Source organism: Nansenia antarctica (genome assembly GCF_963989245.1).
Source record: "Nansenia antarctica genome assembly, chromosome: 10".
NCBI lineage: Eukaryota > Metazoa > Chordata > Actinopteri > Argentiniformes > Microstomatidae > Nansenia > Nansenia antarctica.
Window position 1 is genome coordinate 18624929 of NC_137680.1, and position 27816 is coordinate 18652744.

At 42.0% G+C, this 27816-nt stretch overlaps 2 protein-coding genes across 2 annotated transcripts; both read left to right on the top strand.

Moving 5' to 3' along the window:
* Window positions 1-5168: 5168 nt before the first annotated feature.
* On the top strand, window positions 5169-21417 carry LOC308166719 (tumor necrosis factor receptor superfamily member 11B-like; the record flags this gene model as incomplete). Its single annotated transcript, XM_080541045.1, has 5 exons — window positions 5169-5318; window positions 16387-16756; window positions 19013-19186; window positions 20587-20811; window positions 21026-21417. 5 exons carry the CDS (start codon window positions 5169-5171, stop codon window positions 21415-21417), a joined length of 1311 nt encoding a protein of 436 aa, XP_080397171.1.
* A 1259-nt stretch (window positions 21418-22676) lies between these two features.
* Window positions 22677-25786, top strand: tnfrsf11b (tumor necrosis factor receptor superfamily, member 11b; the record flags this gene model as incomplete). The annotated part of the gene is made up of 4 exons (XM_080541046.1): window positions 22677-23013; window positions 23162-23344; window positions 23568-23824; window positions 25709-25786. 4 exons carry the CDS (start codon window positions 22677-22679, stop codon window positions 25784-25786), a joined length of 855 nt encoding a protein of 284 aa, XP_080397172.1.
* Window positions 25787-27816: the final 2030 nt, after the last annotated feature.

The following is a 27816-nucleotide window of genomic DNA, read 5'->3' on the forward strand; positions in this document are numbered from 1 at the left end:
TCCAAATATATTTATCTACCAAATGTATTTATTTTATGACATGCCCATATTTGAAGCAGTTATTTGAAGCATCCATTCATCTCGGACCACAATTCTTAACAAATTGAAAAGGAGTATGATGGAATTGAATTCCTTCTAACCCTAGAGATGCTTTGAAACTCACTAGGTTAAGAAAACCTTTTGAGTTTCATTCATGCTCTGGTCAGCCACAACCAACCACACACTGTGCTCTGATGTTGCCTTCAAGGAAGGACCAGATGTTGTCTTTGTAGTGTGTCAGGTTCCAATAACTAGGGACTCTGAAAGTAACAACCAAAGAAATCACTGATTCACCCTAGTGCTATTTGTGCCTCATTTCATGACACAACAAGGATATCCTGCCTCCCTGATAAGTTCTAAAGTTTTACTTCAGTTTTGTGGGGCTGAGTCAAAGCAATATTTTAAGTGTCAACTTTACAGTGTGTGTTTGGGCGTCTACACCACTTGAATCACACCCTTATTCAGAACTGGACCGTGATGTACAGTCGTATTCATGTAGCTACTCCTCCAGGTTTGCTGACAAATATTATCCCATAACTCACCTGCTCCCACGGGCCAGCCGGAGGGCAATGTCCCAAGCTCTGAGTCAAATAGGAGAACTTTGACTCATCCCACCGCAGGATTCCCTCCAAATATACGTTCAACGCTCTGACAAGTGTGAATTTAAGACTTGCTGTGGTTTCTGGGTTCTCGTAGGGGTTTCTGTCAGCCCGCATTTGCATGGAGCAGTGGTGGTGTCATAGAGCTTCCTGCACCAAGGCAGGCAGCAGCACTGAAGTACTGTATTGGAGGGTAAAAACTCTTCCAAAACCAATCCAAACACCTACCCACATCCGTCCCACCCAATGGGTCTACCAAAAACACCTCTGTCGATCTGACATGTTCCCGCCTACATGAAACGCCTCAAACCCAGCCTTCAACCACAGATCTTGGCGACCCACACTGCTCTACCAAGCGTCACACTAACCCACTATGTATTTCCAGTGGTTACATTATTTTATATTCCCTAATGCCCGCCATGGTGGAATAAATAGTTTCTGACCTGAAAGGAATTGCAACCGTTTTCAGATTCCTTGTTTTTTGCAGCATCAAAAGGCTACTTGTTTAAAAGTCTCATATTACTGAAAACTTAAATGAAGTGTCATATTAACTGACGTAATCATTTGGTCATGCTTGGGATTATGTACTCATATCCTGTGGTGGTATAGTAACTCAACAATTGAAATACTTTCTCTTCTCATAGTCTGATTCATGCTGCGAAGCTGGCGCTGTTGGATAGTTTCACAGACTAGGATTAGTGGGTTTAACCAGGAATGTCTGGATTGCCTCCTTTTCGTAATGGAATATATGTCAACTATTTAGGAAGAAAGTATAGTTTCTTCACATCTTATGTGCATCTCACATTTCAGTCTGAAACAATAGAACTTATTTTGGAGAACACCTTAAATACCTTTGAGATCCAAGGCCATGATATCTGATTGTAGTGGGTAACACCTGTTTTGTTGGCCCCTAGTCCATTACTTCTGATTCTAACCCTTTTTCCAAATCGAAGACTCTCCAAGATTTAGACTGGTCTGGGAGAGACCTACTATAGCGTGCCCTGATTTCCCAGGGTGCTCTTGTGCAAGGTTTCCACATAACCTCATTTGATGGAAGAGGTCATTCATGCAGTGTCTGGAGATGCCCAGGTTAGCCCCCAGACGAGTCATTGTCATCCGAGCCCTTTTCAAATGGCTGCAGAACACTTGGGTTCCCTGAAGCCATTCATGTGGTCGGCTTACGCTTCCAAGAAAGATGAACTGGTCCATAATGCAGCCACAGAGTGACCGTCAGCGGTACCACCACTGTGGTTTCAGGGAGATCTCACTGAAAACTCCTCTGGATGGAGTAGCTTAAGAACATTCTCTTGACAACCCCTTAAACAAATATGGTGCGGTGAAAAAACCAAGGAGTGCATTCACTGATATTTATTTTTTTCCCCCTTCGGAACTGGATCTCTTTTTGAATGAGAGACTTATTTCCATTCTGCACCTATCAATTTCTACTGAAGGATTAAACAGTTTCTTCTGTTCTCTTTCCAGTCACAAAACCTCGGCAGACAAATATAGTTTTCAACGCCCGTTTACTGGCAATGAATTCATTTTATTTAGCTCTCCTTGTTTGGAATTCTACAGTCGTCAAAGCATCTGTCTGTCTGACCTTGAGTCTGGAATAATCAGTGTTCTGTGTATACTATGGCTCATTCCAGTAAAATTAGCGCCTATGAGCATAAGGAAAAAACATTGGTAGGGCATACTGGGTAGGTCCACCCTTTGCTCTCAAAACAGCCTTGATTCTTTGTGGCATTGATTCCACAAGATTGTTGGAAACATTCCGTTGAGAGTCTGGTCCATGACGACATGACTGCATCACAGAATTCTTGCAGATCTTCCAGGTGCACTTTAAGCCTGTGAATCTCCCATTCTACCACATCCCAAAGGATTCAGATCCACTGACTGGGAAGGCCACTGAAGAACGTTGAACTCACTGTCATGTTCATGAAACCAGTTTGAGACAACTTTTTCTTTGTGACATGGTGCATTATCATGCTGGAAGTAGCTATTAGAAGATGGGTACATTGTGGCCATGAAGGGATGCACATGGTCAGCAACAATACTCAGTAGGCTATGGAATTCTAACGATGATTGATTGGTATTAACAGGCCCAAAGTGTGCCAAGAAAACATCCCCCACAACATCACACCACCTGAATGAATGAGAAGGTGTACAGGTGTTCCTAATCAAGTGTTCAGTGAGTGTAGTTTCCAAAAGGGGATCATCATTAGCAACATGAGTATTGTTGCACAGCCCTCAGTAATGTCCCTCTTGGGAAATATTAAAGTTAGAGAAGTTAAAGTTGGGAAATAAATAAGTATTGTGCCTTTGAAATCCATTTGTTGAACGGTGAACTAATGCTTATAAATCGAGAAACTTGGATCAACTACTGCTAGTACCCTATGATGGGAAGTTCCATAGGATGTTATGTTGGTGAATTTGCTGGAAAAAGGGCTCTGAGGTTGTTGTTGTCATCTTTTCCAAGCTGCTGGAGATTTACTGTATGGAAAATTCTTACAGAGATAGTGTTGGAAAAAAACAACAAAGCAAAGTAGTTAGCAGAACTAGACACTGTGGAAACTGATCAGTCTTGATTTAGAGATAGACAAGTTGCGTACAAATGTGGAATCACTAACATGACGTAAAGGGAAAATCTGGGATTGGTATTATTTTTTTATTTTTTTTAAATGAATGATATATAGCCTGAAGAATATAACTTAGAAATGCCTCTTGAGCTTAGTTCACCTGTCTTAACCCATCAGAACCCAAAATATAAGCCTATTTTTACTTAATTGTTTATTATTTAATTGTAAACAAACACTGTATACTGTAGCTTCAAAACATGGTAAAAACTATCATTTGAATGTCATGGCGGCATCCATAGCTTCGTCTATGAAGTTGAGAGTGGTTACATTTCTCTAGTTAAGCAAAAAAAGGTGGTGGGGAGACTGCTTTGTTGTTGTTTGAATCTCAGATTGCCCCTTTAATATGTACAGTAGTACACTGGCTATCCATTAAGTACCTGAAGTTACAACCCTGGCACAGAGATACAGTACCAACTTATTTCAGTGACTCAACATTTCTTAAAGTGAGGCATTAAAAATATTGCGCTCCAAATGGGGTAATGTTGGAGTTCAATGAGAAGCAAGTTCCATTTCCGATTTTTATTTAAATGTTTTCTTTTCATAGTAATCATATTTGTGAGGAGTGGTTGTCTCCAGTGGAGAGACCTTACAGTAGGGAATCTTTATTTTGGTGCCTCTTCATAGTAGATCGTGGCCACAGGGAAGGAACTGCTTAACCACACTCTAGTTTTGGATTGCAAACATTATGCACAAAACACACATTCATGTTGCTTCCCATGAAACAAATTAAACAAACACAAAACAAGCAGTTACCTTGATTTGTTTACTTTCCTCAACATGTTAAACAAGCACTGTAATTCAACTTCAGATTTGCTTGAAATGCATATTGGTGAATTCCCGGCAATAAGTGACTGTATTTTATCGGTTTAAAAGACCCATTTTACAGTCTCTCCTATCATGTTACAGTACTGTATGCTACAAAGCACTTGACTTTATAGACATAATAAATTCTGCTGCTGTACTGGATATCAGTGAAGCCAAATATCTACTGTAATAGAGCATAAACGATGGTCTAGACTCTAGACTAGATCATATCATAGTGTTTATCGTGGCTAAGCTCATGCAGACCTTTTCCTCTAGACATTTCTTATGCAAAATAATGAACTGATTATTTCTAGGACAACAGCTTCAGTCGCCTTCATAACAGGAATTATAGTCCCCCTTAACCACAAGTTGGATGCTTGAAGCACATACATTTCCTGAACCATTCATATTCAGTCTCACCTAGGCTCCTGGTTCTTTCAGTGTTTTCTATTTAAGAGTTATTGTTTAAAGTAATAGTTCAGTTTACTCATAGTTTTTGGGCTACTCAAGCCCTTGGCTAGCGTTCGTAGTTCTAGGACAATTTGAGCACTGACAAGATCGACATAATTCCTAGCTATTTACTTAATGTAACAAACTGACAGTAGGTCCCTAGTGTAAGCTTCGGCTAACCACTGGGATGGTTGGCTACTGTAGCTAATATGTTTTTCTTCATTACGTCTTGAGCATGAAGCTAATGTGACACTAATCTGTTGTTAGCTCTTGCATACAGTAGCAACGCTACCAATTGCATTCAGGCAATTGGCACGCTAGCTTTCTTCTGCCATTTGAATTTTCATTGCTTCATTTCATTCCTATTTTGGTGTGTGGGCTAGTGCTTTCAGTTGTTGTCCCCACTACAGCTGTAGTGCGTATCAACTCCCTTAATACCCACTGTGGGTCTGTTTCCACAGAAAACTTGGCTCCAGTTTCAACCAGATAATGACCAGATACCAGATACTGACCGACCAGATACCAGACCAGAGACATCACCCAAGAAGGCGGTTTCCAGGGGCCTCTGACCGAACGGACAATTGCTGGAGCTCCTCCACGGCCCAGTCCGAGAACCTTCCCCACCCAGGTCGTGACCATGAGACATCCTCTTCCGCACTTCAAGATTCAGAAGCTGAAGAACCCTCTGCTGCCTTCCTCCTCCCTGGGCCCCTCTGGGCAGGCCCCTCCCGGGACTCTGCTCCCCAGTAAACAGAGTGCCCAGTACCCAGATGGGGTGTGGGTTCCAGTACACAAGCATGTCACATATGTAATTGGCAGCACTTCTCAGGCCCCCTCATGGCCAATGAGTCCCGGCATGGACGGCTTGCACCTACACCTGCAACAACAACAAAAACGTACCTAGCGAATGAGCCAGAGGTGTTAAGAGGTACAATAAAAACAAAACTGTTCCTCAAGGCCAACAGGTATGTGAACGACCTGCCCTAGCAAATGCTACTGTACCCTTTCCATGTACTGTCCTTTTTTCTCTCCAAAACAGGTGCATATGAACAACCTCTGTCCAGTGCATGCTCTGCGTGTTTACATGGACAGGACGGCTCCGTTAAGGGTTTGTGGCGAGGTGTTTGTCTGCTTTGCGAACCCTATCAAAGGCTGTGTACACAGTGCCCCTCCCATTGGATTGTGTGGGCCATTGTTGAATCCATGTACACTTCAGACCCATTCGCAGGAAGAGCAAGCTCAAATCCAGAGCGAAATCTCGAAAGATGATGAGATGGGTGATATTCATGGCTTGTTACATATTATGTATAATAGATATTATATCTATTATATATCTATATATCTATATATCTTGTTCCATAGATATCTTGTTGTATATCTATGTTACACAGAGCCTTGACATCATATCCGGGGAATAATGTCAGTAAATTCGAGTAAAATACAGACTTCACTTATCCTGTGTGAATGCGCCGCACGAAACACGGTCGTGGGGGGTGTCATTTCTAAATCACATATTCAAATAGAGCTTTAAGCCCTATTCGCACAGGACTAACATTATGTGGTGACATTATGTAGTCCAGCGTGAATCGGCATGTCGGTAAGTGAGTTTTTTTTGCTGCGTGTTCGAGAACTACCCAATGCCTATTGCGCTTGTTGTTCATGAAGCGGATGTTACACAGAGCCATGACATGATATCTGGGGGAATGTTAATAAATTCCAGTAAAATTCTGACTTTGCTTACGCCACCACATAAAACTAGTCCTGTGCGAATAGTGCTTAAGATGCCAGACTCACTGCTTTAACTGGCAGAGATTACAAAGTTGGATGGATGGTTGACACCTCTTTCATGGTGTTCCTCTCAGTCAATGTGCCCTAATTGATTATTTCAAATGCTCTTATATTTTGTGTCAGGCACAAATAAAGTGTTTTCCAGGTGATTTATGTTTGAAAGGCTTGGAAAATGAGAGAGAGAGAAAAAAAACATAGCGAAATGAGACCTATGAGGAAGACCACAAGGCCCCAGTGAGGAACTTGAGAAGGTCACATAAATCACATGGATTCTCCACACTGTCCGGTGGAGGACTGGTCACCCGCAACGGTTAGCAAGCTACTGTATACCTCCACCATATCCAGCCATGGCCCTGGCCAATAACATCTCTGTCATGTACGCAACTGGCCAGAGAGAGTCTACCATGAGCCATTTGGCATAGGACTGAAGAATGGTACGCTGGATGAAACAGCTCTTTCCCATCAATTTTTTGCAAACAGATACCTCTCCCCATGTCGCAATAAAGACAATTGCATCTGTGTCTTCAGATAATGTTGATGAGAATTATGATTTCACAGTGTATGGACATTGTAGAAGATTACTGAGTTACACAGGAATGAAAGCCCACTGGAAGTGCCTCAAATTTGACTTTTTACATTTGCTGTTCAATTTCCTAGATTTTTTATTTATTCATTGTATCATGTTTAATGTAATTTTAATGATTAATGTGATATTAATGTGTATTATGCTGTTTGAACCTTTCCTGATTTCGAAAGATTCCCAGTGAGGGATGCTGCATATTGTACTTGGATTATATCAGACCCCCAAGCACAACAGCCTGTTGTTTAGAGCTAGCTCGAGGCCAACTATCAGTTAGGGTTCCTTTTTCCATTCATTTATGAGATCTGTTATGGAAATAAATAGTGTTTGGTTAGATTTGCTGGCTGACAGAAACATATGAGAACAAGAGGCAAAACAAAAGAAAAGGGGAGTGAACTGTTCCATATCAGCCTGCGCAGAATGCAAACGAGATGGCATGTTTCACCCTTTGCAATGTGGGGTAATCTTTTCACATTATTATTTAAATCAGGGATTGCTGCAGAATTGAAAAGAAATACCTTTTTGACAAGACCTTTGCATATGTCAAATTACTGACATTATTAACAGTAGTAAACATTTCTATGATCTTTGGTAGTTACAGTTACAAAAGGAGGGAAGATAAATCACAAATGTTACACAAAGTCATTGTAGTATTTTATAAGCAAAGGCCAGCCGTCTGGGAAAATAAACTTAGCCACCAGTGGGTGCAGCATTGTGATTTGTAATATGGTGTGTGGGTAAAGGTTTTTGAATTGGTCAGAGTGGAATGGCAAAACTATGTAGTAGATGGTTTACCTCCTGACACCCACGTCTCCTCAATGCATACGTTGGTGTCAGTGAAGTGGATAAATCCGCCAGACCTCACCACAGGTCAGCTGACCGACCCTGGCGTCACGATGCCGTATGTAGTGTGTATCCAGCTACCGTAGGTCTCTTGTTGTGGTAGGCTGTGACTTCACTACCAAGATTTCCTTCGCAGAGGAATGAGACTGTTTTCTCCTTGACTGTGTCTTCTACGTCAGCAGTCTTGTACGTCAGCACTGTTTGTGTGACCTACTACTGGTCCCTATGAGGAGCAAGGAGCATGGTCTGGTACGGTAGATGCCCTCTGTTACCATGACAGCATGACCACTACACATGCAGTGCACAGTAATAATGTAGAATGGAATTACTAGATAAAATAATCAGATGTCAATCTTAACATTTATATGCTGCCAGAATTGGTTTCATGTTTATTTAAAAAAAAAATATATATATTTATCCTGAACCATTTTCATTTAATTCATACAGTAAGAAAACTAAAAAAGGGGGTCCACACATGATCAAGGGTTAAAGTAATATATTTATTAACTTAAATAATAAACAATATAATAATGGAAGGTGAAGTCTGTATAATCAGTAGTATGTGTGTAGTGTATGGATGAATGAATGGAATGTCTGTTGTAAGATGTGAACAAAACAAAGAGGAATAAAACTGGAAGCCAACCTGCACGTGGGAGAAGAGAACTCAAATGGGGTTCATCAATTTTAAATTTTTGCCATTTAGCAGACGCTTTCAATCCAAAGCGATTTACAATTACGAATTACAGGGACATTCCCCCTGTAGTAACTGAGGGCTAAGTGCCTTACTCAAGGGCACACTAGTAGTGGTGTGGTTTCAGGCGGGATTTGAACTCACAACCTTCCGATCACAAGTCCAACTCACTATCCACTAGACCACCACTACCCCTTATATAAAGCCTCTAGGCCACACCTGCACAGGTGAACCACATTTGCCAATACTGGCGTCACCCCCACCCCCCGCCGGCTCCACCACGAAACTCTGCATCTCCCACCTCAGCAGCCTTGGATCTAAAGGAGCACCTTTAAGAAGGGGAGATGGAGAGAGTACTAGGACAGAGAACTAGGGAGAAAGAGACAGGGTGGGGAAAATAGCATTGGTACACGAGACAAGACATCAGCACAAATATGCTCTTTACCTTTAATATGACGTACGTCACATGGCTGTAAGAGTGACCACCTCATCAACCTCTGGTTGGGATTCTGCAAGGACCACAGGAACATTAAATGGTTGTGGTCAGTAAATACAATCAACTTAAGTACCACTCGAGCCAACATACACATCAAAGTGCTGGAGAGCCCAAATTAGACCTAACGCTTCTTTCTCCACAACAGAGTAATTTAATTCGTACTGATTGAACTTCTTAGAAAAATAAGCGATAGGCCCTATCCACCCCCTGTTCTACCAAATCAGCCTGCAACAGGACAGCGCCTGCACCAACACTGCTTGCATCTGCTTGAAGTGCTCCTCTAAACGAGGAGCAGCGAGCACTGGTGCAGAGCACAACAGGGTCTTGACATTCTCAAACACCACTTGACTGACCTGGCCACACATACGTCACTTGGGCTTTAAGCGAGTCAGTCAGTGGGGCCACCACCGAGGAAATGTTCTTCCTGAAATTGCGATAGTAGCCAACCACACCCAGAAAGCATCAGCTCCTTCTTAGTCATGGGAGGCAGACACTGCCTGACAGCTTCAACCTCAGCATGCACCCGTCGAACCACACCCTGATCCACTTTGCCCACGTATGTCACTGTTGCCATAGCGAAGTCACATTTGGCCAGATTAACCCGCCAGGTGCGCCCGTGACAACCTCTGTGCTTGGATGCGTAGGACTGGCTGAGCCCAGGTGTCACTATAAATGACTACGTCATCCAAACACACGGCACAACCCTCCAGACCAGACACAACGCGATTTATCAGGCATTAAAATGGTGCCTGTGCATTGCGTAAACCAAAAGGCACAGTCTAGAGGGTGTAAACAAATCTCCCTTGCTCTGGGAGACAAGAGGACCTGCCGGTAACCTTTAAGAAGATCAAACTTACTGACAATTCGCACGTCGTGCCTGATCAACGTCTGTGCATGGCCTGAAAGATGTCGGATTTACTGACTAACATACAAGGTGAAGCCCAACTGGAACCAGAAGGTTCAGCAATATCATTATCCAACATGTACTTTAATTCTGCGTCTAAATGCTTATGCTTATCAGGTGAAACTATATAGAAGTGCTGCCTCATGGGTTGGGCATCTCCAATATCATGCTCAATTAGATGGGTATGTGATGGTGTATCAGAGAACACAGGATACATTTCAATAAGGTCAACCACCTCAGTATGTTTTGCTCAGTCCAAATGACCAAGAGGAGAATCCAAATTCGTCAATGTTTCAGAATTTTGCAACCTGCCTTTCAAAAGCCCAAGATCAGAGCCTGAGCTCTCCTCATACACGAGATGAAGGGTCTAAAGTGACTCTTGTAAATGCAGAAAGTGCAGAACCAGCACCAAGTGAACCCTGCCCCATCACAACCAAAGTAGTGGATGCCGATGACCGAACATAAATGGCCTCAACAAATTGACATGGATAAACTTTGTTGCCTGTGCTTAGGAGTTGTGATGATGTCATTTTGCTCAGTCTCCCTTCGAACCACTGTGAACAGACCAATGAACCGGAAAGGGTGAACCCACAATAAGCAACAATGTCTTGGTCACCAGAGCTAAATTGCCTGCGTTCAGCACGCCGATCATAAAGCCGCTTCATTTTAGATGAGCACTTCCAAGCCTCTCTTTGGCCATTTTAACTGCAGAACAGTCTCAGAAACTATTTACATAATCAAGCAAGTTCTGCGGTGGCTCCTGTAACTCCCAACTCTCTTGTAGTGCAACTAGAGGGCCCCGCTCTGCATGTCCAAACACCAGACCATTAGGACTGAAACCTGTACTCGCTTGTACCTAACTGCCAACAGCAACCATGGCAAACCTTCCTCCCAGTCACCATCAAGCTCTGTACAATATGGGCACAGGAGAGATTTCAGTGTTTGATGGAGGAGTTCAAAAGCCCCCCTGGGACTGCACATGATAGGCAGGTTGTGTTTAACATGTACTGTAGCTGTTTCAGCACCTGTGCAAACATATGGTCATGGTCAAGTTCGAGGTCAAGTTAGAATCTTGCACTGAATGGGGGTATGCTAAATATTGAGATGTCATGCTTCAATCAAGGCCAGAAGTAGTAACACAACACCCGGTCCAAATGTTTTCCTCACTCCCAAATGTCCAGCTACATTGTGCTTGAGACCTCTCCCCATGACAATCTGGTGAAACTTTGAGGGGACTACAATCTACAAAATGGCATCACCTACAAAGTCCTCACCATGGGGTACTCATTTGCAAATTAGTAACTCCTCCTGGAGGAAGTAACCGTGGCAGAACTCACATTAGCTGGTAATGCTCTCTCAAAGAACTCCAGTCCAGCTGCTATTCTGTCACTAAATCCTCCAGAGAAACAGAGTGGAGCTGTTCAGGGAGAGGCAAATCAAATTGTCCTGAAATAGGCAAAGAGTCTTGCCGAGTCACTGTCTGCTCATGATATATGTGACTGGGCAAGCCGGGAAGATAAACCTATCTGGAGAATCCTCTGACTCTTCTAGGACTGGGGCTGCAGGGCTTTGCTCCACGTGAGGAGGTGGCCCATCAGCCCAAACCTGCACACCAGCCAACTGGTTCCCAAGAATAAAATCAATACCTTCAACTGTTAGATTAGGCCTCACACCCACACAAACTTCCCCTTTTACAAACTCTGAGTCTAACTAAACAACATCTGCACTGGAACAGGAAATACAAGTAACCCCATCCCCCTGGATGAGTATGGAATCACCCATGTTCGACTTAACAGAAAATGGCAACACACTCAAACACATGAATCTATTGACCCTGTGTCTCACAAGATTCTGATTGGCACCTTTGTGTTGCTGCCTACCAAAGAGACAACCCTCAGAAATGTATGCAGCACAGTCAGAAGCATCACTTCTTACTAATGGATCTACCTGAGACACTTTACTAGGCCGCAGTGAGAAGCTCGTGGGAGAAGAAAACTCAAATGGCCAATGGGGTTCACCAGAAAGCCTGTAGGCCACACCTGCACAGGTGAACCACATTTGCCAACGACCCTCCCAGCCCCGCTCACACTGGCTCCCTGAGCCAGATAGGCAGCCAAAAGGGAAACCAGCTGACAGAGAGAGAGGGTCGTCACAAAAGTGACAGCAAGGATGAAATATTATGACAGGATGGAAGTATTATGTGTATTATTGTAAAATAAATAATAATAATAATAATTATTATTATTATTATTATTATTATAATAAACCATAACACATTTTGCTCTAAATTAGTTAAGTTAATATTTAAATGTCTATACTCCACAGCACACTAAATGTCAATCAGATAAAGGCATATGACTATGGAAGTAAAAGACATACAATGGTTCAGGACATCAGGGTTTAATATATTTGGGCAGGGACTCTCATGATTGGAATGAAACTGCAACCACTTTCATAACAAACATACTGTGATGAAAAACTGAAATACTTTAAAATGTTTTATAAGGAGTTACAGCTGGTGTCCCTCAAACGATCTGTGACCTGGAGCAGTGCACATGGCAGGGCAGGGCGGCCATGGTGTCCTGGTGGTTATGGATGTAATGCAGTCCTGAGGGACAATGTGTTGCGTTCAATTAATATCCTTGCCTTGTCTAAACGTTGTGGTGTGTGAACTACATGTAATGTCCCCTTTACTGTCTGTTCCCAGATACTGTATCTGCCATAAATCTGTGCTGTACAGTACATACAGGTATGACAACCTCAAGTAGTTGATCCACCCCATGATATTGTCCACTCTAAAGGGGCTTGACTTGAACATAGTGTTCACTTGACATGTGCTGTAGCCTGTCCAATACTCATATGAATTGTGTTTTTTTAAAGGGCATTTTAATCAAAGCAGCCACCAAATCACCAGGTGAAGGATGATCTATAAATACATTTTCATTTTACATGCATGTGGATCGATGACATGATGAATGAAATTGCACACTTCAATTGGTTGTGCTTCCTGTGTCGTGAAGTGAAACCACGTAAGCGTCAACGCAATCATAGTAATCGTATTTTTAGGCAAAGACTAGCTTGTTGAAATGCCATCCATCGAAGTGGGTGGGCACACTTCCCTTATCCCTAGTATAAGTATGGAAACGACATCCTCGTCCTAACGGACTTGACTAGAGAGGAGAGAGGAGCGCTCGTATTATCACATCACAGCCAGCAATGAAATTATATGTGGTGAGTGTCTTCAAACTGTTTGTTTTTGTCGGTGGACAACATGTTTGACAGGATTATTATTATCTAGCGACCCAATGCGGTAATTGACTGGGGAGGTATTTCTAAGAGGATATGATAATATGTGCGTGGATGTCAGCTATTCGGTTGTAATTGGAAAGTACGCCAGTGTTTCAGGAACACGGGGCACAGGTATACCGCGTTTTAAAAATATATATAATTCGTCTTTGGTTGTAGAGAGACTTATCAAAATATAAATGGTTAGAATAACTCTTTCATCTCACCATTCAAAATGTTTTCAATGTGAATTGTTCATTGTCTTGGAGGAGAGACTTTTTTTTTCAAATTTAAATTGGTTGAGTATTGTTACCGGTATTGTGGAGCTACACATATTGTTCAGCTTTTGTACAGCTACATAGTGTTTAACACCATCATATACTAGTGAATTCCCCATCACCTCTCCTACAGTACTTTACCTTCGTATGACGTCGATATTTGCATAATTTAGCATAAGGATTTGGGGTTTTGTAAACCCCCCCTCAAAATACAACAATACAAATGATGCCCTTCCTGTGTATTGTTCTTATTCATAAGGATAACAGTATAATTATGTTGATAATATGAAGGGGGTAGCTGCGTACTTGTCAATGCCAATTGGCTTATAGGCCTGCACAAATCAGAAGGAGGTCTCATTTGATGAGCACTGTCTGAATTATAGCTGAAGAACATTCATTTTTGGAAAGCTGAAGGTTCTGTCCCATTATTTTTATTAGTGATGATTGCCTCATTAGGTTCATTCTACTTGATAGTGCAGCCCTTCTATCTCTGGTAAATCATAGCCTAGGGGCAGAAAGCACAGTTATTTCCTTTGAAGGGTTTTGCATGCTGTCCTATCCTATCTTGGTCCTGTGACATCATTTGCATTTGTTCATGTTGAGATGTGTATCAGATTAGAACCAAATGCTGTATACAAATAACATTATTTTAATTAAATCTTTCAGGTAATGTGTAGTGTGATTTGTATTTTTTGTATATCATGTACAGCATTTGATGTGAAATAGTTGCTTCCCCTGTAAATGAATACAGCCGTATTAACTTCTAAGTGGAGCAATGTCTCTATCTGGACTGTTATCTATGAGCTCTTTATCTTTATGCTCTGCACTCAGCATTGTCAGTTGGAGGCAACTTCCCCAAAATTAGCCGTTCACATGGAGGTCAACATGGTGTATTAAAAGGTCATATCACCATGTAAAATAAACATGATTTTTATCAAACACTGAGACCAGAGGCTTTGCACCATGCAACGTTCATATTCAAAAAGTAACGAATAATCCTGAAAGGAAACTTCTTTACGGTACAGCAACTTCCTCATTTCCATCAGTGCTGATACAGACCTTGGAGACCAGTGTTGTCTTTTCGTCATGACACATTATGATGACATCTAAGCAATGTAGGCCAGTGTGTACTGTGTCCTCTTTGTTGGGAGATACTGTATGTAGAGACATTATGACCCAGTGCAATGCAAATCATTGCTGCTTTTTACATTAACGTTACATTTTGGGCATTTAGCAGATGCCTTCATGCAAAGTGACTTTGTGAATCATCAACAAATACAAGTGAATCATCTATCCAACAGCCTTCTCACCTACCTCTCAAGTGGGGGGGTGTCCTGTCAAGGTTCATTAAACTGATTGAACTATTCAATTGAACAAATGCTACATAGAGAGAGAGAGAGTAAGATACAACAACTGTTTTAAATACTGCTCCCAAATAACCATAGTCCACAGAAAACGATTCATTAGTATTGATGGATGACTGGATTTATATCGATAATAATGTACCTATACATTACTTACTACTACCAAATTTCCACTCCCCCTTCCTACTGTTTTTCAGTTGTAAGGCAGAAATGCAGAACCAGTCCAGTGGAGAAAAGCCTTAGGGGGAAATCATATTAAGATCAATTTCCATTGTTACACTCATACATAGAGTATACAACTATGTGGGTGCAGTGGTTACCAACAATATACAAAATCCATAAAGGTTACTTGGTGGGCTTGTTAACTTGTCATGTCTCGTGGCGTGTGTACTTTATGGGTATTACCTCTCTCATCTGCGTGGAGGCAGGACCGCTGATGGTTTTATGATGATGCAGACTGGGCCTGCAGGTCTGTTTGATGCCAGGCCTCCCAAGAGTGGCTCAGAGGCCACGCTGGGTGATTTTACAGTCTGTGTTCAGCAGGGGTGGGTCAGCCACTCTGTTCATTTGATGCCTCTGAGGGGCTGAAATCCCCCAGTAGACCATCTGCACAGAGCACCCTCTTTCAAATGAGTCCTCCCAGTACCTTCTCTTACTCAGTTTATCTCTTGTAACTGAATACAAGAAATGATTCACATGGAATTACTGTCAAGTGCCTCGCTCTGGAATAGACAGTGGTGTATATTGAAAGCGGAAAGCGATTTACCTCAATGCACTTAAGCGCTCGGAAGTAATATTTGGGTTTCAAATCACACCCACTTGCCGTGAGCACTGATGCTCATATCTATTTAGTGTTCTGGACACTAATGAGCTGAAAAAACATCCTCTTGAGTTGTGTGTATAGTGAGCTCAGTCTGATTGAGGGGGGACAGCATACCTTAAAATGAAGCCTTCCCTTTCAGCTGGCTGCAGGCCACAAGAGTCATCTTATGTGAGTTTCCTTCAGATCATTTGAACGGTGTAATTATGGTCGTCAGAGGCCCAATAGTAGTGTGTAATTTTGGTTTCAAGCACTGTGCAGTATGTCGTCAAATGGCAACTTCTAACTGAATGGTGAAAGGTGAAAAGTTCAAAGTCTTCTTTAATACTTGATACATATATACACGGCATTCCCCTCAAGGAAAAAAATATGTGTTTTTTACAATTGATGGTAATCATTTCATCACCACTAGGGATAGCCTGCACCACCTGATGTGGAGAACTTGATGGATTTGGCCTGACGGCTCAGCGCAGATGGTCTTCTGGAAAGCCCAGTCCCCTCCCACTTTGTGAAGCCTGTTCTCTTGACTAGAAGCCAGCAGGAGTCACACCGGGGCACATGCTCTAGGAGATGCTGAAGCACATAGTGTTATTCATGGCAGTGGGGTAGGGGGAAGTACAAGGAGAACATTGCTTTGCTGTCTGTTCCATGACATCTGGGCCCTATGTGGGCTGCCGCCCTTACGCTGGCAGTCAATTACAAGAAGCCTCAATGGCCGCCGGTGCCCCTGGCATCAGCCAGAGATGCTGTAAACATCCGCTCAACTGGAGTTTCTCCTCTCTACTCTGCTCCGTCTCTCTCCACAGCTCTTCGCTGTTTCCTTCTCCTGGGCCCTCCAAGAGCCGCCGCGCCCCAAGTACGAGCATCGTGACCCCGTGACCTCTGAGCTGCTGCTGTGCGACCAGTGTCCGCCTGGCCAGGCGGTCAAGAGGCACTGCAGCGCAGACTCGCCCACCGTCTGCGAAGTGTGTCCCGAGCGGCACTTTGCAGAGCACTGGAACTGGGGAGACACCTGCCAGTACTGCACCTCTGTCTGCAAGGAGAGACAGCTGGTGAGGAGGGAGTGTAGCAGCACACACGACCAGCTCTGTGAGTGTGAGCCAGGATACCACCTGGTGGTGGAGTTCTGCATGAAGCACACCTCCTGCGCCCCAGGCTCTGGTGCTGCCACTCTAGGTATGTAGTCATTCAGTGTCATTTTGACACATTCATTTGACTTTACTGACGTAGCTCCGCCCTTTCTTTCAATTCTCTTTTTGCTAACATTTTTTTTGGACTGGTTTCCAATGATATCTCCTTAAATAAAACAAACACTTTCCCTCAGAAAGATTAAACAAATGTTATCCCTGGCAATCTCATTCAGTCCTCAGATGGAGATCTGCTTCCATAATAGCGTGCATTAGTTAATGAGTCTGTACTTCACTACTCTGCGTCAGAGTGAGAAGATGATCCCCCGACCCGTTGTCTTCCCTGTGAGCTCGCTGCTCCAGCAGAGTGAAGTGATAATAATCACACCCTTGGCAGAGGAACTGTGAGTGACAGGTCTAGTCATCAAGCAGTATAACACTGCTGGCTGTTATCATCAGGGGCTCTCCACCCTGTCAGTCGGATCACGCCGCTAGGTCTTTGTAATTTGTCCGTCGTTTGGTCTCCCTCCTTCCCTTCTAATCATCCCATCAGCTTCATCTTTCAGTCCTAGTTTGTGAATCGGACATGTTCCAGCTCAGATGAGCCACATCCCAACAGAAACTTCTGTGGCCAAAGCTTTTGTATCAACAGTCTGTGTAGCGTCTCCATAGCAGATGATGAATAGAGACATGTTAGATTCTATCGCAGACAGTTTGACTTAACTGAGACTCTTGTCTCTATCTGAGAATATATTTTCAGGCATGGCAAGATGATATGCGTCTACATCAATCCAAAATGGACACAATCCAAAATGGGATTCGTGTGTTTGTTCTATGTAGATTTCAGAATGGATAACTAGTATTAAAATGTTGTTGAATACTATTTAGGCTTAATTCTGACGTGTTTCACAGAATGTATTCATATGGTGTAGTGTATAGTCTGCAGGTTAATTATAATAATAGAATAAAACTTATGTCTGTCTGTGCTCCATATGAAGTGTGGCTGTCCTCAGGTAAAAATAATTTGTGGTGCAATTCCTTGTAAAAAAATAAAATAATAAAAAATAAAAACTATCAATTCCAGGAGATGGCGGTATAGTCATTTAAAATCAAACAATATCTTGATGCTGATTTTATGGGATATTGCTTTAAATAAATTAGTTGGTAAACAAGACCAAGATTATAATTTCTTGAATTCAACCTCAAAATGCTTATTGCGGGAGGGTTGGATAATTGCTAGCTGGTGTCGTGGTATGATCTGTGTCACTGGAAACAACACGTCAGCTCTCGAACGTACACAACACAAGACTGAAACAGCTTTTTCCAGCATGGCTCCTAACTTTCATCTCAGAAAGGACCCCTGGGGGGTGATATAACGTAATGTTCATAGGGCTACTGTGGTTCAGATACAAACCCCTAACTACAGACGTCCCTTATGCCACCAAACCAGCATGCACTGCAGCTGGAGTACATCCAGGTGTAGCAGAATCCTATTTTCCAGGGGGGAAAAAAGATGAATCATAAGTCACCCGTTGAACTCAGTGGAATGTCCTTATCTTTGCCACAATGAATAACTAGTATTCCAATTCTGGAAACATTGCTAGTCATTGCTGATCATTGCTAGTCTGGTTTTAGGCTCTCAGATTATTCTTCTGCATTCTTGGCAAGGATACCAAGGGTCCTTTGACATGGGCACTTGAAACCCCAATATATACAATACTGTGGGTTAGGGTCGGGGTTAGGACCCTTGCCAATTAACATTCCCTGACCACTTGCATGATAGCAACTGCATGTAGAGAACTGAAAGAACAATGAATTTTCTCATGCAAATATGTCATGTCATCTAGGGTGGGGAACCAAAGGAAAAAGGAGGATGTGCTAATCACCTGATCAATTACAAGTGCTCTTAGCCACTTCCTCTAGAAGCTACAGCACTTACATTTTTAAGACATCTCAAAATGGTATCGCTAGAAACTTCTTGTGATGGAGAAATAGGTGTTCCTCTTATTAAAGTCAGCTGACTGCTAACCTTTTGTTAGGATCACATGCTTTACAGTACAGACATACTGCACAGTATGTTACCCTGAGAGACTGCTGTATGTTTTATCAGGTTCATTAATGTACAGTATAACCCAAGGGCCGTTCTACTTACTTAGTTTTATAACCTGAAGGCTCAAATGTATAACCTGAAGATCCTCGATCTGAAAATAGAGCCGTTGCAGTACTGGAATACATAATGGTTAGCCTCCCTACTGTGTGGTATGTCTTTGTCACAGTTTTAATTGAGTTTGTTTTTGTGTTATAGGCACACCAGAGAGTGACACAGTGTGTGAGCAGTGTCTGCAGGGCCACTTCTCTAGCCTGCTGTCTGCCACGGAGCCCTGTGCCTCACACAGGAACTGCAGCGAGCTGGGCCTGAAGACCCTCCGGCCTGGGACGGCCACCCAGGACACGCTCTGTGAAAATGAGTGCCACACAGGTGAGCCCACCTACACCACCACCACCAGTACCATGTGACACAGTCTGATCATTTGGTCCGCATGTCAGCAACCAATCAAAATGGTCAGACTTTTCTTTTGAAACACAGAACTACGTTTCAACGTTGTTGAGAATCACAACACAAACTCGCTAGTCAAGCCAAAATGCTGCAATGCAATAGATTCGGTGAGTAATCCCCACTGCTACCTAGTTAACTATAACACTACTTTACATTGTGAGCAAGCTCACAAAACAAGCTGTGTTAGTTGACTAGCGATGTGTCATTGATTTTTCAACAACGCAGAAATGTATTCACATTTTTCGAAAGAAAAGTCTGATTATTACATCAGATCCTGAGGACCTAAGCATTAGAATGTGTCACATATTTCAGCACTGCACACTGTATTTGAGGGTAGTTTGCATACTGTAAATCCCACCCACTACTGTAAGTTACACATAAGGTATCAATTACCACATCACTGTCATATCCTCAACAATGCAAAAGAGGAAACTGAGTCATACAGAGATGAGACAGGAGACACTGGGTTAAGGATATTACTCAGAGTGTAATAATGAAGGATGTTTAGGAGGAACTCAATTTTGTTGAATTAAATTGAATTCCTACAGCCTGACTAAGTAGTATTAGAGTAGTAAAACATAAAACCCCTAATGTGGTGTCTCAGAGCAGTTGCCCTCCTCAAATATTCACCCAGAATGTTTTTTAGCGGTTCTATAATACCACATATTGTTCGCAATCAATTCTGAAGTAGTTAGAATTTGAAAATGTCAAGTTGAGGGTAATTAAGTCCCAGCCAGCGTTTAATTACCCTGGGTTTGAAAAAACTGATGAAAGTCAGAGGAAGAAACCAAAGCTAAATCAGGAGAGGGCCTCCAGGAAATGAATCGCACCCCTGGCCAAAGCTGCATGGAACAAAATCAGCCAGGAAGGGATGTTCCCATTAAGTTGTCTAGTGGTAACTTAGCAGTACCCTTAATTACACACAATGGTAAACACATGAATGCTGGATGAGACTTACAAGAGACCAAACAAAGTAATGAGGGGAAGTGTATCATTTGGAGACGTCTGTTCAAAGCACCTGTGTTTTGTCAAATCAGACCTGATATTGGACTGCATTATATATAGAGCTTTTACGTTACAATGACCCTTATCAGGGTGGAAGTTACTCTCTACAGATGTTGGGTCAATAGTTAATGTGAACTGATGCTAAATATGCTGTGACTAATACGAATTTGAGAGAATAAATGATTGTTTATTTGATAGATAGATGCCGACATGCGGACCAAAACATTAGAACGTGTCACATATCAATAAGATGGCAAATAAGTACTCTTAGATTTAAGCATCATGTTTTGAGTGATACCTCTCTCTCTCTGTCTCAGATGTGACATTGTGTGAGGAGGCCATCTTCCAGTCTCTAGCATCTCTGCGTTTGTCATCGCTGCCCCTGGAGCGTCTGTTAGAGAGCCTGCCGGGCAAGAGGGTGGACAGGAAGAGCTTGGAGCGCCTGAAGAAGGCCTGTACCCCCCAGCAGCAGATCCTCCAACTACTCCGTCTGTGGAGAGAACAGAATAAAGACCAGGATAAACTTTACGGCATCATTCAAGGTCAGGCATCACAAATACAAAGGTTTCATAATATGATGCAACACGATGTGTGGCAGCCATTTTATTTTAGAAGCAATAAAATGCAATCACGCCACTGTTCAAATGAAACTTAGTTCTCAAGGGAGTCATAACAACAACAACAACAAAAAGCTTTCTCGGTAGTAGTATGCAGTCATTGCTGACCTGATTTCCTCCTTGCTTATACCCGGTCCAGGTGTAAACCACTGTGAGAGGAAGGTGTCCAGGTGTGCAAGTCTGAAGAACCTGACCCTGGAGGATCTGATGACGGTGATGGAGAGTCTTCCAGGGGTCAGGGTGAGGGAGGAGGACGTGCGGGCAGTGGTCAACTCCTGTCAGTCCCAGCAGTACATCCTGCAGCTCCTCCACCTGTGGAAGAGGCAGAACGGAGACATGGACATCGTCAAGGGTCTCTCCCACAGCCTGCGTAAGCTCCGCAGCCAGGGAGCCCCGAGGCAGCTCCTCAGGAGCATCAAGAAGATCAACCGCATCCTCAGCACCTCCTCCATACACAAGATGTATGAGAAGATGTTCCTCAGCATGATTCACGACAGCTCGTGCTTCAAAACCAAACCCTACAATGAATAGTCCTCCTGACAGGACAATTTATGTGAAAAGAAGAAATTATTTAAAAGATGTATATAGTCCACTATTTTATGGAAAAGGGGGGGCGGGGGTCATCTTGCTTTTTCACTGTTCAAGTGGAGGAAATAGATTTCATAATGAAATGTTTCCTCCCACTGTTTTGTTTGACTGCTGACATGCAAAGCTCTATTGAAATTGTAAACATTTCAAAGGATGTCAGCTTTTATGAATGTACAAAGGAGTGCAATTGTTTCTATTTAAATGTAATGTTCTTGCCAAAATTGTAAAAGCTTGTTTTTATTACTTTATGAAAAAACTGGATTCTGAATGCTGCAAGTTATGGTGATGTTTGTTTGAAGTGTTGTTTTTGTAAATCAGTTTTTTATACTAAATGTATGGATCTTTATTGTGTATTTGCTTGTCTTTTTCAGTCCTTGTAACTTTGTTAACGTTATGTTGAAATATCTGATTAAAATCAATTTGTTACAAATTTTGTTTGGGTTTTATCATGATTTTCCCCTCCAATCAAAGTAAATATGAGGACTAGTGAGACTAGTTCAGAACCTGGTAATACTGTACATCTTTTTTTGTACATCTTTTTTTTTTTCATCAAGCTTATTTGTAGAGCTTAAATAGCTACACTCTTTTCTTTGAAATGAGATAATGGGATCTTGACTCACCTGTCGGAGTGTGATTCTGTGGATCTTTGGTTACGTGACCAAGCAGGTGACCTTCAAATATATCATATGGCATTTAAAACAAGACTTTCCATAGGAAGTAACACTACACTACATCCTCATTATGCCTCTCATGTGTGTACTATATACATGTGTGTATTAATTACTGTAACCTTAGTCTGTATCACTTCCGGATTTTACTTTGGGAAGTTATATGACCTTTGCAGAAAGATTGTTAATCATTTCTATAAGCGCCTCCCATGGGTTCAGAATAAAATAAAATGATTTCCCATGATTAAACACTTTTACAACAGGGGAAGTCAGACAGCATCAATATGGTGAGTGTAATAATGTGATGATGACAGTATAGAGTCTGTGTACTGTACAATGCCTAATATAAAGTATCAATTGAATCAATATTATAACTGACTGTTCTGTACCTATAGCACTTAACAAACAAAAAATCAATATTGAAATCCATAATCTTAGACATTACAGTATATGTTTGATTAAGTTAATTATTTTTTCCTTAATTCATAGTTGTTCCTTATCCTGCTGGTGTTCATTGAGGGCACTTGTGGCGCAATGGTGCACAACCCAGTGTACAAACACCTGGATCCCGTCACCGGTCAGTTACTGAGCTGTGATCCCTGTCCACCTGGGTCCCACATGTCTGCACACTGCACAGCAACCACACAGACCGTGTGTGCCCCGTGTCCAGACAACCATTATACGCAGTATTCAAATTACTTGCCGAAATGCCTTTATTGCAACACGTTCTGTGGAGAGAACCAGGTGGTCAAGGAGGAGTGTTCGTCTACCAATAACAGAGTTTGTGATTGCAAGAACGGATTTTACTGGTACGCCGATTTCTGCGTTAGACACACGGCATGTCCTCGCGGCTATGGAGTCAAACGGAGGGGTAGGTGTACATTATAATTATCCACACACAGTATCTACAGGACTCGCTTTGGGTAGCCTTCACAACGAATAATGAGTTTCCTACTTGAATCAGGTAAAATAAAAAAAGAGGTTCCAATAGTTGTTTAAAATGTGGAACATGCCCACAGGTACGACGCACACCAACACAGACTGTGAAGAGTGTCCCCGCGGGTCCTTCTCCTCCACCACTGCGCCCTCGCCGTGCGTAAATCACACTGACTGCTCTTTACGCAAAGGGCTCAGGACCTTTCTCAGAGGCACGGGTTGGCACGACAGCCTTTGCGCCCCCTCCAAAGACCTTAAAAATGGGGGTTGGTATTTCAAAATATATATTTTTTGTTTATATATCCATCTTCATTATGCTACCTATAAATAGTAGAAATGGCCGGATGCTATACCCAGTTCAAATGTCAATTAGCAGGTGACTAGCTAGTGCCACCCTGGTGTTAAGTGAAGTTCATGGCTTTTATGAATACCACACTTGCAATTATAAGTAATGTTTTTTTGTGTCATTAATTTGTATGTCCTAAACAGGTGAGTTTGCCCTACTCAGAACATTCCTTCCCATCTTCTTTGAGAATCACAAGATGTGCCCGGTTAAAATGAGAACGTTGGTTTGGAGGTACCTGCTGGGGAGAGAGGAGGGGCAGCAGCAGCCAGACACAGAGACCCTGCTGCCCACCCAGAGGACCCTGCTGCTGGGCCACATCAGGGACTGGGTCAAAGACGCTAAGGAGGAGGATCTGAAAAGGCTGCCTGAGATGCTGAGAAAATCACAGCTCAAATCTATGGCAAAAAAACTTGAAAGAAAGGTAAAAGAATTGTTTGTAAATGCAAGTGATTCAGAGATACAGAATATACTGTAGTATACAAAGCACTGTCATGAATGCACTACTGTTTGTAAACCGCTGCACTGTTGACATTGCAAGTATTTTACAATAGACTTCCGAAATACTCATTGGTCATGTTTGTAGGCTGTGGGGAAACTCCATGTGATGAGGCTTAATTGAAAAATTGCTTACTGGTTAGATGCATTGAAAGCAAGCAGTGTTGCATGGAGTTTCCCTCACAGTTTACAGTATACGTTTTTTCAGTCCTTTTGCATCTCTAGTGCTTAAAATCAGGTGTGCAGATATTTCCATTGTTCATGGGTGTATGTGCCTCAAGTGTTTTGTAGTGTATTTTTATAGGTTTGTATAAGCCTCGTACCTGTTAAACAAATACAACACTTCAATAAACAAATGAGTCAATCAATGTTCAAGTCAAATAATTAATCTTTAATCACAGTAATCCTCTAAAACAGCCTGCATATGGCTGCATTTGAAATATTCCCTCTTCATGCTGCGCCTCAAGCCATGATACCGCCCTCATAGTGATATGTTAACTGTTCTACACAACCACGCATCTAGCAAAAAATATGTAATCCCTTCAATAATTCTAACTGATAGTTATTGGACTCTCAGCATGCGATATGTCAACAGGCAGGCATGATTCATCCTTGTGTTCTTCCCATGGGCCTTCACAAGGCCCCTCTACTATTGAAATGACATTAGGGGAGTTTGTTTGAAATTCTCACGGGAAGTTGCGAACATGAGCAGAGAAGAGTAGGGTAACATGGGGGTACGGTGAGGTCACAGTGTGTGTGCTGCGGAGTGCAGCCATCGTCATGTCTGATTCACTGGCCTCAAATTATGGAGTTAAGAGTGTGGACCAATGGGGCCCCCCTAATGAGATGACTACACTAGCAGAGGTTTGAAATCTGACACGGGTATAAGGCACAAAACCCTGCTGTCATTCAACACCATGCCAAACAAGTGCAGAACACATTAGGGGACGGAAAAGAACCAGACAAACCACAAGTTATAGCTCAATGTTTTAACTGGAAATGGCTGAAAAAACCTGATGAAATTATGGGTGAAATGAAGAGCCAGTATTTTTATTTTTTATGTCTTTCAACTCTCTCAATTTAAAACATTTATGATTTATTTAGCTTAGATTTAAAAACATGATATTTAGGTCTCACAACCTTCATCAGATCAAAGAAGAAATGTACATTTTAAATGTTTGTTAAAGTAATTTCATCTTTTTCTCATTTATTCAGTTTCTAGTATCACTGCTACTGTTAGTTCAAATTGGATCCAAGTATATTGACGGTGCAAACAGATTTTAAAGTCCATTCTCTATTGTCGCCTAGAATTAGAATTCACGGGAGAACTGAAACAATTATTTTAACTGCAGGACTTTCCCCAGGAAATGGACTGATCAGAAACCCCCGTTTGATGCCGTCCAGGCCTCCAGATGCCAAGTCACATTTTGACAGGGTTGTTTTGACCGCCCCACATTTGTTCCCTGGCTATTTTAGTTTCATTCCACTGTGACACACACAATTACCACCCGCTTTCTCCTCTCTCAAAGGCTGGAACACTCCATGCTCCATATCCATCCAAAACACTCGCATATCCAAGTGTTTGTTGTTGTAGCTTTTCTGAGGGTGACTCTGTCTCACCACCAAAGTCACATGGGTGTTGCTGAAGTTAGACAACCAATGCTATTCTTTTCATCATGAAATAAGCACATAGTGCACACTTGTTTAACAGCCACCAAATACGCTCAGGTAGGAATAGTGATGTTGTCCCTCGCTGACTGTGAAAACCTCTAAGTGTGTAAAAAATTAGTGTGAAAAATGCACCTGCAAGGCCTGCCACACCACACTCTCTAAGAGGACAGTGTTGATGCTGCAAGCCAAGGCCTAAACAAGTCCTAAGCCCACTCAAGGTGAGGTTGTCATTATGCTCTCAACACAACTTTATTATGAACCTAATGGGAGCTATGGGAGCACAGCAGATCAAGGAACTTCCTCATTCCCCTCCCCATAATATAACAAGAAGTCAGAAGTGGGATGACTGACTAAAAGATGATACATTACTGCCATCTACTGTCAACAATGGGTAATCATCATACACATTCCCACGCAAGAGTTTTTCATTTTCTGTCCATGACTAGCAGACATCCTTACAGGAGTGAGTATAAATACATGATATGACTTCACAAACAGAATCCCCAGTAAGAAAGAAGGTAATTAATAAAAATAAAATAAAAACTGGCCCCTGCATGATTTAACAGTAACACTTTGTTTTTCATATTATAGGCCTAACTCAATGGCCCAGTGACATGTATGAAGTTGAGATGGAGGTCAAAGTCGATTTAATATTGTCCAAACTTCAATTGTACATTCTAGCCAACACACTTTGGGCATGTTAATACCAATCGATCACCGCTTGAATGCCATAGCCTAATTGAGTATTGTTGCTGACCATGTGCATTCCTTCATGGCCACAATTTACCCATTTACTTGTAGCTACTTCCAGCATGATAACGCACCATGTCACAAAGCAAAAGTCGTCTCAAATTGGTTTCATGACCATGACAATGAGTTCAGTGTTTTTCAGTGGTCTTCCCAGTCACCGGATCTGAATCCAATAGAACACCTTTGTGGTAGAGATTCACAGCTTGAAAGTGAACATGAAAAATCTGCAGGAATTGTGTGATGCAACGGCGCTAGGGGGTGGCTACTTGGGCTCAAGCCCCGGATGTTTTCTGAAAAGCCCCGAATGTTTTACTTAAAAATAAAATAAAAATAAAAATAAAAAAACTCGTGAGTAACGTGCAGTACCGGAGTTCAACAGAGAGTCAGCAGCTGCGCGACATTAGCCTGCGTACTGCGTAGCGTAGCCTGCCCTGCCCTGAAGAAGAAGTGATCTCAATCAGTGCCTCTCAATCAGTGCCTGACAAAAGTGTAAGGATGGATATCCGAAAGTTTTTTTCAAAAAAACAATCGCCAAGAACTCTTGCAGCAGCCGTATCAGCAGCTGACAACAATGACATCACCAGCAGTGATGACATAGATGATGTTTCAGGTTTGTGAATCTTATTAGAAAGGTGACTGACTCACTGACACTACTTTTCCGGTTTGCTAATGCTAGCTGGCTATCATAACATAACGTTATGTTATAATGAAAATGAAACATAGCAAGGTACTGTTACGGTACATGGTAAGAAATCAAACAAAGGATAATACTTATACAAATAAAGTGAATAACAGGCTGATAGTCTTTGATATCTGCACTCTGGTTGACTGAGTAACAAGTGAAAAAGAATGATGTAACGTTAATGTTACAGCTAGTAAACATGGAGTAACCACATTAAGTATGCCCTTATGGTAGTATGTATGTATACAGAACATGACTCAAATCTATCCTAAGATGTAAAGCTAACTAACTATGTTTGTTTAATGTCCCAGGGGGAATTAGATTTCACAGTACTATACACAGGCCAACAATACATGTAATATATCGTCATATAACACAGGACAAGACTCTAAATACAATATAAGTGGTGAGCACAGAGTCTGCCCTGATATACATACTGTAACATAACTAGCCTCAGCCCATCAATTATGTAATTCTATACAAATATAAATGATGGTGACTGACGTGTGTGTGTGTGTGTGTGTGTGTGCGTGTGTGTGTGTGTGTTTACTGTCTATTTTGTAATACAGCCTTTTGTCCGCTTTAAGGTGGTGGTAAGTTGAAGTAGGGCTGCACGATTAATCGATTTTAAATCGAAATCGCGATTTGAAATGATGCGATTAGCTAATCGCAAAGCCTGCGATTTGCCTGCGCTTTTTTTTTTTTTTTTTTTTTTTTTTTACCTTTATTTTACCAGGAAGTCACATTGAGATTAAAACCTCTTTTGGAAATTTGATCAGCACTCATGGAATGCC